This window comes from Adelges cooleyi, unplaced genomic scaffold (genome assembly GCF_023614345.1).
Source record: "Adelges cooleyi isolate 19-005CV unplaced genomic scaffold, UGA_ACOO_1.1 ACOO_flye_CR_arks_rails_tigmint_CR_PRNA_247, whole genome shotgun sequence".
NCBI lineage: Eukaryota > Metazoa > Arthropoda > Insecta > Hemiptera > Adelgidae > Adelges > Adelges cooleyi.
In genome coordinates, this window is record NW_026095912.1 from 8,721,307 (window position 1) to 8,741,888 (window position 20,582).

At 30.6% G+C, this 20,582-nt stretch overlaps 2 protein-coding genes across 3 annotated transcripts in view; one reads left to right on the plus strand and one right to left on the minus strand.

Moving 5' to 3' along the window:
• LOC126836352 (probable G-protein coupled receptor 158) overlaps positions 1 to 20,582 on the minus strand; it is a 62,128-nt gene that overhangs the window by 12,996 nt on the left and 28,550 nt on the right. For both annotated transcript variants that reach the window (XM_050569622.1, XM_050569621.1), the window contains exons 4-6: positions 4,185 to 4,253; positions 3,246 to 3,355; positions 2,906 to 3,141 (exon numbers count right to left, since the gene is read on the minus strand). In XM_050569622.1, the coding sequence (XP_050425579.1) occupies positions 2,906 to 3,141; positions 3,246 to 3,355; positions 4,185 to 4,253 (415 nt within the window). The remainder of the gene's footprint in view (positions 1 to 2,905; positions 3,142 to 3,245; positions 3,356 to 4,184; positions 4,254 to 20,582) is intronic.
• LOC126836907 (phosphoglycerate mutase 2-like) lies at positions 16,380 to 17,408 on the plus strand. The gene has a single exon (XM_050570629.1). It carries the CDS (start codon positions 16,380 to 16,382, stop codon positions 17,406 to 17,408), a length of 1,029 nt encoding a protein of 342 aa, XP_050426586.1.

Sequence of the window (20,582 nt, forward strand, 5' to 3'; positions counted from 1 at the left end):
TTTGAGTAGTTATATGTAATAAGTAATTGACCTGACCAGATGCAAGTTCAATAATTAATGTACTCAAAACTTACTTAATCTAATTTGAAATCGTCTTATTAAAGCCATTTATTTTAATGCTGGTAACCGGTAATCTTGTGCTTGGTAAATTAAATTTTAATTGAATCTCTTAGTTAATATAATGTACAACAGAGTCGAAATTCTAATAAAATCACGGTTTAATATGGTAGCTTAGCGCAACCACATGGAACAGAAAAATGAAAGTAAACTTTGGATGTTTAAATAAGGAAGAAATGTAATTAACTGGAAAAGCCGGCATAAATCAGACGAGGCAAAGGAAAACAAACTTTAGATTTTCTTAATTAAATTTCTTAATCTTGTCCATGACGTGTATGAACAAAAATGTTTTGTACTTTACAAGATAATTATTAAAGTATATTGCTTTACTGATGTTAAAAATCATTGGGTAAATACAGAAAATGTTGTACAGAATAACTTATCAAATTAGTAAACTTTCTTTATTCAAAGCAATTATTTTTACTCGTGTTCACATTTTACCAGTAAAATAAATATTTAACCTAGATTTTAGGTCAACTTACTTAAATATTTCATTATATTCGTATATTTTAAATCATGTTTTTTAAATATATTTAAGCCAATAATATTATGTAATTATTACCTTACAGAAATGCATAGGACTCAATTATTATTTTTGAGTTTAGCTGATTATAGCAACTTATTATTTTTTTTTTTTGTGACTTCGGGCTTACATTTAGTTTTTTCGTTTTAGCGCGACACGAGTTGAAAGATGTACAACAAAAGTCATCATTAATCTCTAGTCACCTTACTAATAATATAGTATAAATGATTGAAAGTTATTACCGTAATCAGGGTTCTATTTCTTCCAGTGTCGATAATAGTTGTACAGTCCAAACGTGAGTTTAACATGCAAAAGCCGCCCTTATCGATTAATGCGCAAAGGATAGCGAAATTCAAATTACCTAACACGCGGTAAGGGACTAAAAGAATTTTTGTCTAATAAAAAAAAAAGCACGACTACTCGTGTGGGATTACAGGTGAGCTCTATCGCTTAAGTGTACTTTAGTCGTCAGTGTTTCGAGTTTTTTATATATTATGTAATAAACAAGTTTAAAAGACTTTTCTGAATGAACTGTCGGATGGATTTAGTTCTAAATCAACGGCTCGACACGCTAAATGCTAGTAGACACGTAAGCAAAAGTGTTTGCATTAATTAAACAAACTATTTTGTACAGGTTATGTGTAGTGTGCTCGTTTATAGTTTACCGTTGACGTTTAATAGTACAATGTAGAGCTCACACGTCAGCACACAAAATACAAAAGACCGAAAGTAATTTGTAAGACCGCCGCTATAAAATCGCAGGAACCATCTTGTTGGTAAAATATTACGGATATGTGCTTTGGTGTTTTGATTTACTATCGTGTGCACACGCCCATATAACACAGTCATTAGTTTTAATTGTACGATAAAACATTGGTGCGTGGAGTATTATAATTTATATCTAAAGGCAAGCCAAAAAATGTCAAACGTTGCAAAAAATTGAATTTCTTAAACTTCTACAATCGACTGTTGACGATACAAACTAGCGTGATACTGTCGTTTCAACAGTTTTTTTCCCTATGCTATATTTATATACTTTTTATTGACGTGCTCACCGCAAAATCCCCTTGGGTGTAAATGTGTATGAGCGGATTGACTATTGACTTGGCGTCAGTCAGCAGGGATATAAAAAAAATCTCCCCATAAAAAAACGCTATAAGTCGTTGAGGGAGACAGAAATAGATAAATATGGTAATTTATTAGTTTACCATATTCGACGACAAGTAAGATAAAAAAAACGTTTTTCTAGACTTTCCTAAATCTCAAGTGTGTGCATGTGTGTGTGCTAATAATCTATTAGTATCCTTAAGATGAAAATATGTCAAAATCGTAAAATGAAACTTAGTAAAAAAAAAAAAAATTTACTTCTTTTTTTATTTATTAGCGAAAGTTTTAACAAACATTAGAATATACACGCATTACTTAATTCGTGTAAATTTCGTTTGTGAAATTATTTCAGATAATTTGTTTTGTAGGCAATATTAGTTAGTTAAAAATCCTACTTTACCGATAATGCGTTTACATGAATATTAAACTCACGATGTAGCTATTTTTTTGGAGCACATTTATGATTTTCAAATATTCTAATAAATAAATATTTAATATTCATATGTATGTACATTGAATATATTGTATAAAATTATAATAAATTATATGTTTTTATAATTTCAACAAATTAAATAGGTTTTGCTATTTGAAAATCAAAAGTTGCCATCAAAAACACAAAATTAGGAGGGTGGTAAAAAAACCAATGTGAAAAATTGAGATCACATTGTATAAAACAAAATATAAAAAAATATTAAATTTCTTATTAAACCCTATGAGATACTGAGTGGATCACGTCAAGATGACCACTCTGTAAGTTTATTTTCTGATAAAGCATTTGAAATTTACTTATACATATATATATATATATATATATATATATATATATATATATATATATAGATATATTCAATTTCTTGTGACCTAAGATACTTGACCTAGTGCACTTTTCTACGCTTTTCTAACGCTATATAGTTATAAATAATTGGATTAATGGACTATAACATTATCGGTTCAAATTCCAGGGATTTTCTTTATTCTGAGGATAAACGATTTCTTTGAATAAAGAAATAGACACTCTACTCTCATTCTATGGTTTCATTATACTTGTTTAGTCAAACCCGACATCCAGATCCTATTCCTTTTTTAGGACAATAAGCTAAACAGCAAAGAAGGAGGCTTCTATTTACTGTAAACAAAATAAACTAAATAACTTCTGACCTGTTTCCGTGACGTAGCTCCACCATTGAACTTTGCATGTTTTGTATATACTGCCGTTCGGAGCAATTCTCTCTTCTACTAAGTCATATCCTTCATTTATATAGTTCAAAGTGTTCGCGGTGTAAGCTGCCATATAGAGACAACAAGCGAAAATGCCTAATAACAGATACACCGTCAAGTCATGTTCACGAATAGACCATTGGTGAGCTTTTCTAGTGCGGAAATGCATCATGATTCTGCAAACAAACGTCGGACGTCAACAGAAAAAACAAAATACTTATAATTAACTGTGTAGCCCCGTTATGGGTGTTTTTTCATAGGTTTCGACGGAGTTACTAACCTGTACAATTTCATGTTAATAGACCCGTAGCAGGAGACAAATCCAATTTCGCGTACCCATGGAATTACTAAACATACCATTAAATCAGGCTCTTGGGAATGAAGTTGAATCTGTGAGAGGAAAAGAAATTATTATTTATATTTTAGTAAAATTGACCATTTCTAAATTATAGTATTTTATATATGAAAAAAGTCCACAAAATTAACATCTATAACACCTATAAGATCCATAGATGTTGAAATGATAGCTTATGTAATATGTCTGTTGTTGAATAGGAGAATATTTTAATAACAAACAAATATTTTACATTATTTAAACGATTTTATTATAATGCTGAGTACTGTGTAAGGAATAGGAATTGATACAATTTTTTTCTACCAATATTGATTATGATATTCTTCTAAACTTAAAAGCTTACAAGGTTGTTCAATGCGAAACTGTAGTTAATAAAAACTAAACAATATAAATAAAAAAGTGAGACTTAAAAGATGTGAATTTAAAAAAAGGCAACGCATTGATGTAATTACCTTTTTAAGTAGAAAATTGTTAATGGTTGTAAGAAATCCAATAAAAATATAAGACAAATATATGTAAAATTAATATTATTTTCAAAAAAATCGTTTTACGTGAAGTTTACCACTCTGCATACATGTTTAGTGTATGGAAATATTAAAAATCGCAATAAGTAACTAGTAAGTATTACCTAGTGAAAATGAACTATTTTATAAAAAGTATTTTGTGTAGCTTTTTTTTCTTAATAAAAAAATCTAAACTGCTACAGATTTAATTATGTTTCAAATACGGGTTTATTTTATAGAGTTTATTTATATGAAAAAAACTACTCATTTTAAGAACAATACCATCTCAAATCCGCATTGAAAATGTAACTGTGCAATTAGTTATAACACACTAAATTTGTATTGGTCTCACTTGACTTACCTCCGTTTCCATTAAAAATGTACCCACAGCTATACTTTCTAACATAGACCACATAGAATTTTCGATAGTCTGCAAAAAAATAACAACTTAATTAATATTTAGTTAAGGATTAAACTCAATTTCACTAAACATTATAATGGAATAGTATATTATAAAACAATTATAAAATGTTTTTTTAATTATTAGGATGACTAATACATAGTTTTATAAAGGTAAGCCACAAAATAAAAAACTGATTATTCTGTTTTCACTATCCTTAATTTAAAATACTCCTTTGTAATTTTCAGGTGATAAAAATTAGAAAATAAAAAATGTATTTATTATAGTGTTTATACTATGTGATTCGTGTGTGTTGATAAATTGTTCGATCAGTTTTCTTACTTCATACTTAAGTACAGACAGCGTTTAACAGCAGACATTTAAGCCAGCTATAAGTTAAATTAAATATGCCATCTCTTAAGTTTTGATGGGAAGTAGGAGACTGACAAGAAAGTATGTGTTTATTGTATAGGCGACCGCGCCATTATCTAAATAGTCATGTAAACAGAATTATATGAAGTCCCGACATCATTTTAATTTATTTATTGTTATTGTTGTTTATTATTGATCTGTTCAATTTACATATAAAAGCTTCTATAAAAATATACACTAGAATTTCAATTTGTTGTGTAGTGGGTAAACTGATTTATTCTGATCAACGTTTATTTATTCTCAGAACAATAATCTATTAAAATGGAGATTCAAGTATCAGTTTTAATTTTTTTTTTAAATTCACATAATTTATACATATAATCCAAGGTCTCATTTTGACATAAAAAACAAATTCAGTTTATTAGTAACTTACGCATTTTTTATGAGTTAATAACGATAATTATATGTCGATTGTAAAGTTTTCTAATGACAAATATAATACTATTAATAGCTTTTCAAGAAATCATAAATTTGGTTGTACATGATCTAGATGGTTGGAAACTATTATGAATGGAATTTGCCCAATAATAAGGGCCGTGCAAGTGCGAGATTACCTGTCCAAGTTTGTTTAGCTACATTAAAAAGCACTTGTAAAGGTATGGTAATGTAACTTTATGCGGTTTGTTACATTAAATAATAGCAGCCAAACAGCCGCGTTCGATTCATTACACTATTTCATAAAACTATTTAACAACTTCTGCGGTTAGTACAAATACCTGCTTTTGGTGTTAATCGAACCAACGGTCCTTTTTGAATTCCAGAAATTCCAATTACATACTTAAATAATCCTACGGTGAAATAAACCCTTAAGTCCACCATAATAATATGTATTTGTATAACTTTTATAACTATTATTGGCTGGCTTGGTTAAGTTTCTCTAAATCCTTAGCTACATTATATCCATAAAATGCCAGGCTGTGTTTATTTATATGCTATCAGCTATTGCCAAGCGCACGGCTTGTGTACACGAGGACAATTATTTTGGTAAAACGCATACTTTGACTCTTGATCATTTTATCAAGTCATTATTCCAAACTAATAGTAATTGCAATGGAAGTGTGATAGCACGAGAATGGTAGATTACATGTCGTTTAGTTTGATTGTCTGTTTTTAACATGTTACGCTTAGAAAGCAAGCGTTGAACGGATTAAAGAAGTTTGAGTATTTTAGATCAGTTATACCGTCGTGTAGTCTTAATTTTTGGCAAACAATTTGAGTTCAATTTGACAATGTCACATTCACATTCACTTATTTATCATTACTATTTTTAATGTAAAAATGTTGCATCTGTTCAATCTGGAAAACGTATATAAAGTGGAACTGAAGCCATTACTCTGCCATCTGCGTACTTAGTTGTAATAACGTGGTAATATTTAAAGTTGTTTTTATATTGATGAATGTCGGGCGTCTCGTTTGTGTATTAGTAAAAGCGTGTTAAAGGAGGTTTGATGGATGACTACTCGCTAATTCCGAATGCCTACAAGAGCTTAAAGCGTTATTACACCCTAACGCTGTTTACCGACTTCTTACTGAAGTGTTTCGGCTTGGATTATTTTTCTGGAATCCTATTATAGCATGTTCATTTCCTTGAACGACGCGTCGCTTTTCGGTAATGGCAAACGCAATCATTCAAACCGTTGCCAATAATGATGTTTACGATTAAGAAAGGATTAACTAGTACCACGGGTGACATCTCGGTTTTTCTTATCTGAACTTATCCAATGTCTCTAATCGGTTGGGACGCGTTGTAAATTTTGATAATTACATTTTAACAATGTCCATCGCTCGTACACTCTAATAGCACTTAAATTAATTTTTTTTATCAGTTTTATAAATAAATTTATGTGCGAAAAATGACAGTGATAAAAGTGCCTATACGAGTATATACAATATAATCGAATTAAGAAAACCGTTGTATAATAACATTTTTCACGAATAACCGGAAAATCTGTAACCCGTCAAAGTAAATTGAACAAACCATCAAAAACCATAAACTCAATTTTATGGCAAAGATGTAAAACGTTATAATTAACTTAACTTAAAATATTTAAGTGCTTATGCCGTCCATTAAATTATAATTACAAAATAACCAACTTAAAACAACTATATATAATAACTTTCAAGCATTTTTTATTATAATAATAGAATTAAAATATAAAATAATATTATAATAATTTAAATATTACTATAAACGGAATATTTATAATATTACTATAGTTGACTGATTGTGAGTTTAAGGAATAGGTTTTTTTATCAGTTTAAAGTCTTAATAAAAACATTAAAAATAGTTGAAAAATAGTCAGGAAACATTGATTTAATACGCCATAAAATTTAATTTAAATACCCATCAGGTACTGAATTACGTAAAAACACTTTTTTTAATATTTATTCTTCAAACGTGTCAGTTTAAATAATACCACTGGTATCGCATGCGAATGTTATCGTTTGGGATTTAGTTTTGTGCATAATGTTTTTAATTTAAAAATAAACTGACACAACCCGTCAAATTGCATCACCTCAGTGACTTGTGCTAACTATTTTTTTTGTTTACATGGAAACACAACACCGTTTGTATGTTAGATCAGCGGACACGGTTCTTTTTGAAAAGTATCAACATTTATATTTCTTACGTTCAAATAAACATTAAGTGTCCAAAAATATCACTTGTTTTTGCTATTTTTTTAAATTGTTATAAATGCATTTATTTTGAATTTGGCGGAATCCAATTTAGGTATTTTAAAATTGTTATGTACTTCTTTTCAAAAATCAGTACGAATTTCTGAACCAAGTTGAACGAGAATCGTACCGACTGGAAAGCGATTGTTAAATTAAAAGCACTATAAGACAATGGACCTAGACTTTTATTTTTGGTTACATGAACGTTTCAATCGATGCAGAAATGCTTTTAAATTGCCTATACAGGGCGCCGTTTCACCGAGCTACTTGTTCGCTTTACTTGAGGTATAATACATTATTACAAAACAAGTGCTTTGTTTCAAATTTTATATTCTGAGACTTGGCTATGCAACTTGGTGGTCTTATTGAAACAGATTTTATTCATGCGTACAAATTGTACAAAAGTGCTTCTTTATTACCAGAAATATATATCAAAGAACATGGATAACAACGCCCTTTTGAATTCCGTTATAAGACAAAGTTAAAATTACTCATTGATAGTGAAAGAAAAAGCCATAAAAGCATTTGATTAAAGGGAAACGAAATTCCTGCGTCGCTATTGTTACCGTCTGGTTGTATACATTTAAAGTGAAAGACGGTACTTGCTAAACGGGACTCGAAAAAAGTTGTTTTGAGTTGTTGGAGATTTGAATTGGGGCGCCGAAATTATTATATAATACCATTGGGCGGTAAACTACATAATAAACCATTTTATTGCCAGTGCCCGAACAGTGTTATTTGCAGGATAATAGCTTTTGTATAGATGTGTTCGGTATTACGCTTATGAATATGACAGCAATAAAAACAGAAACCAAAAAATATATTTTGAATTCGGCAACGTTTGTGGTGGTATGATGTGAAGAAACAATGAAAACTGTAAAACAATAAATCGCGTCGGGCTTGAGAAAGAGCCAATGCGTACTTAATGATAATCATAATATAAATAATAATAACTTAACGAATATTTATATTAATGTTGTACATTATCACAAACAGCATTAAGTCCACAAACCGGACATTTTTTTAAAGTCTATTAAAATGTTTTCTTTTGTCTGTAAACCATTTTTTTAAACTTTTTTATTACATTATTTGTAACTCTTATTATATAAATAAGAGTAGGTAACATAAACGACGTTAAATGCTCTCAGGAACACATTAATCTCTCTATTGTACTTAATATCATGTCATACACGACAATGTTTAATTATTGTTATATGAGCAACAAATGCTTATAACATTCATTAATCTTCACAACAATCGTACAACAAATATAATGTTATACTTTTGTTTGTAACATGATGATAACAATACATTATTATTTTGTTTATATAATACATATATTTATATATGTTTGTCTGTCTGGTTGGTATTTTTCTGGTAATTTTTAAGCATTTTCTCTTCTTTGACGGTCCTTAATAGACGCATAATATATTAAAAAGGCGTTTATTTTTAATTATTTTAGATAGCTTTCATATTTTTTAACGAAGTCATGACAAGCCAGACGTCATTTGTTGTTTTAGTCGTAGACGCGCTTTTACATGAGCGGTAATAAACATTTTCATGGTATAATTAAGCTTAAAAATGCTTTAAGTAGCTAACATAAAGTAAAACAATAGAGTGGTGCGATGTGGTGGTGAAAATAAATGACGACAGTTACTTATCTCACGTACCGAACTCATTAACGCGGTTAAATAAATTACAAAAAAAAAAATACCTTAAGCGTTTTAGAAGAAAACAAATCAACCGCTGTCAATAGTTTTAAGTAAAAGAACGATTTTTATTCAACATTGCGGGCCTTTAGATGATAAATAAAACAAATTACAGATAAACTTCTTTAATAACACAATACATTAAAAAATATTAGAACTTAGATGGTTTGCCAGGGGTTTTTGAAAAAAAAATAATGCAAGTACTTATATAATATCATTAAATAAAATGAGTTTTATCACTTCTGATCATTGATCGTTTGTACTTGAAAAATGTGTTAATTAATCGTATTTAACAACTTTTAATGTGTTAATAGTTATGTGTATGGAAAAATTAAATCGTCTTGACCAGAATAATTCATTTTGATTTGGTATTATTCCATTCGCTTGTATTTATTGTATCAATTTACAATAGTAATTGACTGTTAATATTTTCATGTTGTTGTTTGGATTAACCACTGTTCGTTTAGGATAGCATAAATTAAAACGTATCGTTTAACGGTTAAATTGTTTGAAAAATAATTTATTACACAAAGTTGTTTATGACATTAGTCTCTTAACGTTTTTTGATCGACAAGTAAAATTAAGCTGCGAATAATTGTTTGCTTCTGTCCTATATTATAAATGCATTTCAGTTGTCACATTAAATATGGAGCGATGGCAAACAACATACAATGGCCCGTTTAATTTAATGTGAATAATTCAGTTATGGTGGATAAGAGCACATAAAACACAAGTGTTGGGAGTTTAACTGCAATAGTAAAGGCACAAGGTGTTCAAGAGAACCGTTTTGTAGACAGGTCGAGTACAAACCCTACGCGATTCTACTGTATTGTAATGTAGGTACCTAATATATATTAAATAGTACACTGTGTATATAAGTACTGTATATATACTAGAGACTAAAATATGCTATGTTGTCTAATAAATACTAAAGATAAAAAGCCAGTATAGTGGGTCGTGACATAGAGGGAAAGAGGAGGTCACAGTTCTAAAGCAATTTATTATTATAACGGAAAGTGGTAAAATCACTTTCAAATAAACGCTTCGATGCAAATCTGTGGACAGAAAGTCCAAACTAATATTGTCAAAACCAAGCACAATAAGAAAGTATTAAATTGAGGACCAGAGTCCACAAATTCGAATCGATTCAGTTATAATAATTCCTGTAGTCATGTGACCTCCCCGTTTTCACACTGTCCCAACATTACCGCATGTGCTTTTGTATTATTGTAATATTGAATACATTTTTAGTATTTAAAAAAATTGTATACATATATATATATATAAGGTGAAATCAAAATTTGTATGTATGATCGCCTACTTAGTTATTTATAGAAATAAAATCACACATAATTGTATCTAAGATAGCCTCTCAGCTACGAATTGAAGCTAAAATTAGTTGCATAAAAAAATTAATTTCTTCAAATGTTTTCTGATAAAACGGTCTCTGTTACTATAAAATAAATAGTTAATACTTGCCCTGTCTTGGCGTTTACGGTGAGTGATATACATTCAATTTAAAGATCTTTTGCAACCATAATGGCGGCAAGTCATTATTTTTAATGGTCTTATTTATTGTGCGTTGAAAGAGATTTTGGCGGTTTGGAAAAGTCACGTTTGTAGTTGAACGGCGACGTAGAGTTAGGTCGAAACGAGAATTCTCTACTTATAATAAATATTATATAGGAATACGTCATAACGTTTACGGTCTATTTGCTTTTATAAAAATCACAGCCTGTGCCGATATAAGTACGTGTCATCAGTACGGCGGCACACGAAAAGGTCCAGAGGTCTTTCCTAAGTAACCCATTATGCACGTTACATATCCGCTTTTAGCCGATCCGACGATTCTGTGTATAAAAAAAAAAGATGGTCCATTGTATAAAACCTAAACAGGGATATTGCAAAAAAATCATACTCTTCACCGGCTCGGCTGCTGTTAAGGCTTGCTCGACTTAATATAATATGGTTCTTAAAGTACGAGAATATTTAAGGAAATAGTAATCAACTATGATTTATCGAAACAAACATTAAGGAAAAATATTTTTAGAGAATGCCGAAATGATGACATGTTTATAAAAACACTATACTTATCAAATGTAAGTATTAACGTCGATAAAAAAAAAAAATCTGCCTCATTTTCAATACAAAACGTATTTTTTTTCAATTCATCTAAATTAAAAAAAAATCGAATTCCTTTTGAAAAAATATTTGTTTTCAATTTTTTATATAATTTCTATTTACATCTCTTTACATTCTAATACATACAAATGTATTAATAATGTTAAATAAACTATAATTAACATATTGAACTTTTTTCACTTTTTTGGTCACTTTTTTTAAACTATACTGTATTATATAAAAATATGTTTAGAGATTTGGGAAAATAGGTTCTTAAAAAAGTCATATATTATGTAAAATAATACAAAAAATAATAATATCCTAAAGTATATTAATCAGAACATATAAAGTAATTTTAAATGTATGAACTCTTTAAATATGTTTAATGTATATTATTATTACTTAACTCACTACTTCGGACATTATCCTAATATTTAATTTGGATAATTCCAGGTCCTCGTAACAAGCTTGATAATATTTATGCGTTGTTGTCTGCTGGATATTTTGTGCTGAGAAGGCTTAGTTACTATGTATATAAGTACCGTTTATAAATTAATATACACATATTTATCATGAATCATGATCATAATAAAATTAAATTAAAAGTAAAACAGTGTCGGTTGTTTACTCGTTGTACCATGTTATTCAAATATTAAATATTGTCAGATATGATTTTGCCTTATTTTATATTCTAAGAATTAGACAGTCGGAGAAAATATGATAAGTAAGTAAAATACTTGTTATTTTGAATGAATACTAAATTTATGATGAAAATATTATTGAAACATTTGTGTCATTAATATATTTTGATATATATTTTATATCTTTTCAAAAAAAATATAGAATTAATAATATTATTTTTCATTGAACATATATTTTACTATTGAAATATTTGTAATACATAGGTATAGGTATTTATTTCTGAGATCAATGAAACGTGAAAGTTATAATATCCATTATTGAAGCGACGTGACATTTACCATAAAAGCCAAATGCTTATTCCATATAAATATAAGTGGTGTGTTGGTTGTCACGTTTGCTCGGCAAAAAACGTTTTATTGTCACCAATGTGTGTGTGACATTGTTATAATAAATTGTTCGCCATAAATAAAAAAAATAGGATACGTTCTTAATTCTAAGCAGATTTATGTGTTAGGTATATGAGATAGCTAAAGGCGATAGCGGACAAAAAAAAATATATAAGGGCGGAAATAGCATTGGCGAAACGTCGTCCGACTGTTTGAATTATTAGAATTTTGGTGGAAAACAAAAACCAAAGGAGAAAAAAAATACAGTTTGCGATAAATTTAACCTGCCATCTAAGCACACGAGAAAGCTGAGCCATTTACATGTTTTTGCCACTTTCTCATTTCAAAAACGCCGTTTTTGCTCGCTAGCCTATAACAGTCTCCGTCCGACCGTTTACACTTTGTACGGTTACACTGTACTAAGTTTTTGTTCACCGACCGAAAACGATGCCTTTATTTTCGTTTTCCTTTCGTTGGTGGGTTCTAAGCCGCTGTTGTTCTTTTGTCGGTATATTATACACATTAATGCACTAGCTCGCAACATTAGCGAGCACACATTGTGGCCAAATGACAATGTATGGCTGTATAAGTGTCGGGTTACCGCAATAATGCCGTTTGTCCATTAGCAAATTGAATGATAAAAAAAAAATCCAATCTTATCTGTTGTTAGACGTTTGTGACAGTATAACAATATGTTTTTCCGTGTTCTTGTGTTGAGCTTGTTATTCAGTCATTGAAACATTGAAATTGACATGCTTAACAATTAAAAACCCAATAAAAGACGATGATTAAATGAGATGTTGAAGAACACATAATGAAGAGACAGACCAAGGGCAAAATACAAGACCCAAATAATTAAGGATATGAATATTGGAAAATACAAGGCCCTGAAAAAATTAAGTTGCAATAGAGAAGCATGGGAGTGCTGCCACAAACTAATCCGAGGATTAATAACTAAAAAATTTAAAAAAAAACCACTATATTGTTTGCATTTAATTGTTGACGTCATGTAAAACGGCGTTTGACGTAGGCAATTCAGCTACACGCCGGTCGTGCGTCATTTTAATATAATAATTATTATGACTACCTATTATCTCTTGCACAAAAATCAAATGTATCTAAATTTACTTAGTTCCATTTCTTTCGCCTAAACGGTTAAGTTTAAGACGACGGGGAAAGTTAAAATAATCATCAATGTATATAGTATAATGAATAAATAATAATTTTAGACACGTTTGATTTTTATAAATCTGAGTACTTCGGATCTTTCTCATTAGACACTTGTTATAATCGTCTTGATTGCTAATCATATTTGGTATTTTATAATTACTTATTTCTCCCCGTTTTAATAAAACCGTCCGCTTTCGCAGAAATTAATGAATTTATAAGACGATTTCTAAAATGTTCAATTGTAAATTAAATTAGCCAATTTTAATCAAGTAATACCTAAGTGTGAATAGCAATAAATTAAAGTAGTATTATGAATTTCGTTGCCAGTGAACTCTAAGTAGATTATATTATAAAACTATGTGCAATATGAGCCGAGGGCGACTTATTTTATTTTATATTTGTGCAAATATTGCAAAACGTGATTGCTATGAGCAACTAAACATTTTAAAATAACTCAATTAAGTGAATAATTCTGTTAAATGTTTGTACAGGACTCGATGTTTCTCTTATTTTCAATAAAATTGAAATAGTCTATCTTATTAATTATCTTGTTTATTAGCTACATATTTTAATTTTAGAGAATCGTATTTTGAGAAGGTACTTTTCTGATTAAATATTCATCCTTAACCGTATGATTTTACTCGTTCACTATTTTACCGCAATTCACATAAAACATGTTTCAATTATTGTTAATAGTTTCAACTGAGCTACTGAAACAATTTTGAATCCGAGTTCATTTAAAATAACTATTGTATTTTGAATTGGAAACAGATTTTTTTTTATGTTACCAAAGTAGCAACAAGTTCACAGAAAGCAATTTTGCTTGAAAATAGAAAATCCGAATACTATAAAAAACACTATTTTGTAGTCAGCGTCATACTGTGCAATATAATAAAACAATAAAAGTGTTCCATTTAACATTTAATATCAAAAAGAAAAACATCAAAAGAATAGTTAAATTGCAAAATAAATGAATAAACGATTTGGGTTCGTAGTAAAAAAAAAAATAAAAACACTTTAGTCATAATAAGTCGATTGGTTTCCATAAGAAAGTATGTATTTATACTCATATAATTGTATAAATGATTTTGGAACCAATATTGATTGAGAATTATTAACTATTGTTATTTTTCATAGAAAAACTAGTTTTCGGTATTGTATTTGTAATTATTTTGATTTATAAAAAAAATAAATGACATTAAAAAATAAATATTTTTTATAATAATTGTACTTGTTCCCAACATATTGTCTTACGCATGTCTCATTAAAGTTTTACACAATTACAATTCACTGTGTTGATTAATAAAAAAATGATTTAAGCGTTATAGTTTTATGTTTTAGTATTTTTAGAATTATACATTTCTTAAACCACGTGTAAAATAATTACAATATAAATATATTTTAATTATTTTAGACATTTAAATTAAACAATTAAATTATTAAAAATAATTTTGTTTTTTTTTCAGTGTACAATCAAACTATGACTGTATGTGTATAAAGTTTGTACACAGAAAAAGGCAGAATTTAATGTTTCAGTAGCAATAAAGATTAAACCGAAATGCCCGTAGTTTGGCCTAAAGTCCTATAGTAAACAGATGCGAGCGTTAGCTTTTAAACGTTAGTTTAATCTTAAGTAATAATTATTTTGCTTTGTTTAAAAGAAATAAAATCCGAGTGTAGCAAGTTAGTTTATGTGATAATATTTCTATTCTGAAACTTTGTTTGTATACTAATCTTTACTATAGCAGTACGATTAAGCTAATGCTTTAATTAAAAAAGCTCTAATGTGTTATTGTTCACTGTTATTTATGTTGTGTATTTATAAACGAAAATCTTTTTTTATAACAATGCATGTAATAATATACAAGATTAGTTGTAGTATAATCTGAATGGCTCTACCGGTATTGTCTATAAACGGTTTTTAAGACAGCATTAAACCTTATTGTTGTTGTTATGTATACAAGTATTTAAAATGGAAATTTTTTATCTTTTAAACCAGATTAAGGCAAACTATGTATTTTTCATACAATTTATATGTAAATTCGACCTTTTACTAAAATATATCTCTAGAATAATCAAATGTTTTGAACACGTCTACTCAATGAAATTCGTCGTTTTTGAGAAAACTAAGATAACTCCCCACTGATTTACTGAATGAAGCTTCTGGGTCGTTTTGTTTTCAGTAATGGCTGTTATATTCATAAAGCTAGTCACGGTCTATTCAATACCTGCGATAAAGCATCACTGAACACGGCATCGGATTATACAAGCTCGGCTTAAAGATTTTCATCAGACACCGAAGAGAGAATGGGCTCCCAAGAATACAAAATAATGATATTACACCCGTTATCTATTTAATAGTATTTCTTAATCAACTTTGAAAACTTAAACATGGAATCTCAGCGTTGGGTGATAAAGAAGAAACTCTGCCTTGACCTAGTTTAGTTTAGCTTCCATTTGTACACTGAACAAACGGCAGGCTTGGCCAGTCTTACTTAAAGTTATTGTTATAACATCATAGGCAAAGATCAGCGGAGATTGAGGATTCGCTTGAAAACTAAACCGTATTAATTTAAACCCATTGGCGAAGATCAGAGGAGGCTTGGTATAATATAAATCTTAAAACATAAAGTTACTGCAATACCTACATTTTTTTTTATGGGGAGATTTGTCGAAATAAAAATAAATGTGGTACTAATTTTAAGTTTAAGGGTTTTAGAATCCCAAGCCCCTCTCTACTGATCTCTGCCATAGACTCTACCGTTTTAGAAAATTGGAGACTTCGTGGAAAATCTACTGCTTTGTAATAGTGTCAATTGGTCCAATTCGGTATTTTATTCCGCTAGTTAACTGTGTTACATTCTGGTTGTATACAAATAGTGTATAGGTAAAATAATATTTTTTGCTGACAACCAAATAGTTGAAAAAAATTATCGTTGCAAACTATACATAATTAAACAAATATATTTTTATTCAAATCTTATTATCGAATTTTTTACCTACAATTCATACATTGAAAAATGATTTTGGCCAATCTCCGAAGATGTGCCTGGTCCGGATTTGGGAAAACCATTCCCGCATCGCTGCAGCAAATCAGACCAAAAACGTCGTGCAATGACGGCTGCCCACCGAAGAAGCCATCGGAATGTCCATCTAAGTGTCCTCCACCCAAATGTCCGCCTAAGTGTCCTCCGCCCAAATGTCCGCCTAAGTGTCCTCCGTCCAAATGTCCTCCCAAGTGCCCAGATGAATGTGCGGAAAAACGCGAAGACAAATGCGAGGAAGTCAAGTACAAAATAGTTATGGTGAGACACGGCGAGAGCGAATGGAATAAAAAAAATCTATTTTGCGGATGGTACGACTCGGAGCTGAGTTGCAAGGGCGAAGCTGAAGCCCTAAGTGCCGGCAAAGCACTGGCAAAAGGCAAATACGAGTTCGACTTTGCGGCCACGTCGTTGTTGAAGAGAGCGCAGGACACGTTGAATATTATTCTTAAAGAACTTAAACTGGAGAAAATTCCCGTTTGCAAGACATGGCGGTTGAACGAACGTCACTACGGCGATCTCACCGGTTTGAACAAAGCCGACACCGCAAAAAAGTTTGGCGAAAAACAAGTAGAAGTCTGGAGACGCAGTTACAATGTGCCGCCGCCTCCTATGGAAAAAAGTCACCAGTACTACAAAACCATAGTGAACGACCCTCGGTACAAGGACGAGCCGTGCAAGAATGAATTTCCCATGACCGAATCTTTAGAGTTAACGATCAAAAGAACGCTGCCTTATTGGAATGACGTGATCATTCCACAACTGAAAGCTGGCAAACGTATCATCATAGCAGCGCACGGCAACAGTCTCAGGGGTATAGTGAAACACTTGGATTGCATATCCGACAAATGCATAATGAACTTGAACCTTCCTACCGGTATTCCGTTTGAGTATGTACTGGACAAAGATTTCCGTCCGTTGGTCTCGATGAAGTTCTTGGGCGATAAGGAGACCGTCAAGAAGGCAATGGAAGCGGTTGCGGCCCAGGGTAAAGCCAAAAAGTAGTAACTAACACCGAGAATATGGGAACAATTTGTTTTAGAATTTTCTTGTAAGTATGTATTGCCTATTATACTCGGCTATAATGAAGCTTTAAGTTAATAAATGAAAATTATTATTATCGCGTCTAGTTCCAAAGTCTTTTGAAGGGTTCTCTTTACTGTGCAAATTTTGCGAATTCATCCATGAACTTTCCTAGTGGTGATAATGAACAGGAATTTTTTAGTTGTGCTTTTACCCAGGTGTAATCTTTAATATGGCTGAATTTTAAATTATATAGCTACCTAATAATAAAAATAATATTAGCCTAACAATAATAGTTTGAAAACTATCAGATGTTGTCTTGATAAATATATAAAGAACATATATGGATGGTTCTGAATACAAGTGAATCAAGTTTATCACAGCTGGTTTTCAGTAATTGGTTTCTAAATTGCTTTTCATTTAATCTATTCTGTGGTACAATGTTATACATGTTGCCATTTTGTGGCATTGCGATGAACTAAGAATTCGATTCACTGTGGGACTGAAAGATATTACTTTTACGCCAAAAACCTCACAAAAAATAAACTTTGCTGACTTATGTACTGAGCCCTCCATATGCGATTAAGGTAGCAAAAATTGGTTATTTTTTTAAAAATCAACAGAAATACTTAAAAAGTAAGTTTACAACAGACTTTATCAATGTTTCTACTTAAGTAGCGGCGGAAAAAAATGAAATAAAATCCATACCCTTTATGGTAAAATCACTGTTTCAAATCGTTTGCCAAACTAAGGCATCCATCGCTATTATTTTGAAGTTGTTAATTGCAAGAAAAGTATGTACAGTTAAAATAGTGACACAATGATATGTTAAGTTGAAATGACTAAATAAAGAGACCAACTAAAAGTATAGCTGCTCTAACTTAACAATTAGTTGGCCTAACTATTTAAGACTTACCAGTTTTGTGATAATACATTTTGAGTTTACCTATCAAAAATTATTTATTAATTTTATTAAAAGCTGGACATTTTTTTATTAGAAAATAAAAGTTATTGGACACAATACAGATATGATTTTCATCTGGTGATTCCTCTAGGCCACACAACTTTTACCAACTTAGACTGTACTAATTTTGTCAGGGTTGAGCTATTGTACGCAGTTTTCCTATATTTTTCTAAATATAATATTGAAACAATTCTTAAAGCTATTCAGTTCCAGTTCTACTCTCGCAAAGTTGCTGCTACAAAAAATAATTTAATAAAAAAATGTATAATAAATAATTGGTATGGCTTTTTTTTTTTTTGTGAAAGCCGCCAACATAAAATGTGATCTTAGCTTTTTTTTTATGACAAATCCCGTAGCAGTACGCATTTATGGTTGTGTATAATAATTTCCCCTGTGACAGGTAGGAAATAATATAATAACGGTGAATACATATTTTGTTTTGTTAAGGCGTAGGTAAGTACTACACATAAATACTAAGCTCCGAGCCCTGCGTCAGGAGAATATGAAATAATGTATTCGGTTAAGCTATTGTGCACATTTGCATTATATGTATGTATTAACCGGAAAAAAATATCATCTCTCGGGCGCTGCTTTCTAATTTGATATCTCGTGGAAAATAGAGCTGCCGCGAGTGACGAGTACAGGCTTTGCCATTAGATGTACTTATATATATGTATATTAGGTTAAATTGTATGCGATGTCGACTTGGGTTTTGTTTGACAAATTCGACGTCGTCACTTTTATTTAAAAAAAAAAAAAGAAAAACAGAGCAAATAATATGGTTTATTTTCAAGTCTACCCGAACGGTATAATGACCGCCACCTGAATGTCACGCCGGGTTCGGGAGACAAATACGTGGGAACGAGATAAATTATTATTTCTACTGGCGCCGCATCGGCCACCACCGGATCTGGATAACGGCTATTGCTATTTTGTTTGTAAAGTGACCCCAACAACCGTCCCGAGCCCTGTCCGCAATAATTTCCAAACAGGCTTTTGTTATAAATCGTTATCGTTTGAGAACAGCTACGGTTTGTAAAATAGGCCTTCGTAAAATCTGCAAAAAAAAAATCTACTAATACCTACTTCTAAAAGCGAAATTTCAAAATTGTCTTTCAACGTGCTGGTTTTCATTGGACGTACACGATTGTCGAACAATAAACCCGTTAAAAGCCCAAGAAGAGTTCCTGGTAAAATATTTTAACTTTATGATTTTACATTTTTTTTACATAAGAATAAAAACATTCATTAGCAACATGACCTAATAACTTAGCCAAAGAATTTGTGTCTGTGTCTTTACAGAATTGAACGGACCATTCTAAATAGTCAACTAGTCAACATTTTATCAACCTTTTGGTTGAAAAAAAAAACAGAATCTTCTTGATTATTGCATTTTTTTAATACGATGTGTTTTCTACTCTTTAAAATCTTTAATTTCTAGCTAGTATTATTAAAGCTGTTTTATAATGTATTTATATAATATGTTAACTAATAATATGTTGGATAAATTCGTATTTTCATTTTGATATTATCTGAAATTTTTATTTGAAAATCTTCCTCAAAAACTTTACTATCTAAAAACTGTTATTTATAATAGTTTAACCGTGCAAAGGTATAATGAATTTCACATACGTTTGACAAAAAATTCTTGGTTTACTCGTTTGGATATAAGTAATTATTTTGCCAGGTTTTTGGGCTTATAAGGGTAAATCGATTTGCTCCGTATTTTTTTCCCCGTTGTCCAAATTAGATAATTTTTATATAAAAGCTTTTAGAGAAATTACAAGCCTGGGCAGTGTAAATGCTTCGCTAGTACCTGCACGCGACAGGCGCCCAGAGAACAATGTAACTTCCAAGGAGTTGACAGATTCCGTTTTTATGATATATGGTGTTTAGTATATAAATGTATATAGGAAGTGAATACACGAAGACCGGCGGTAGTTGCACGGTTTGATAGGAACTATCGTCTCACGTTGAAGCGTGTGCACAAAATACCCGGAAACCTCCTAATTGATTAACTTGGGTCGTGCCAACCGCGGTGACCACTCGTTCTTTCTTTATGTCTGTATGTACACCACAGGTTAAACCAGATAAATAACTCGGTCGAAAACGTGACAGGTGTGTACATTACCGTCATCCCAAACGGGAAATAAAACTAAATTGCACCAACTCGGGCACTATAAAGGATGTGT

Excerpts from the sequence above, each read along its gene's own strand:
- LOC126836907 (XM_050570629.1), top strand. The coding sequence starts at position 16,380 with ATGATTTTGGCCAATCTCCGAAGATGTGCCTGGTCCGGATTTGGGAAA.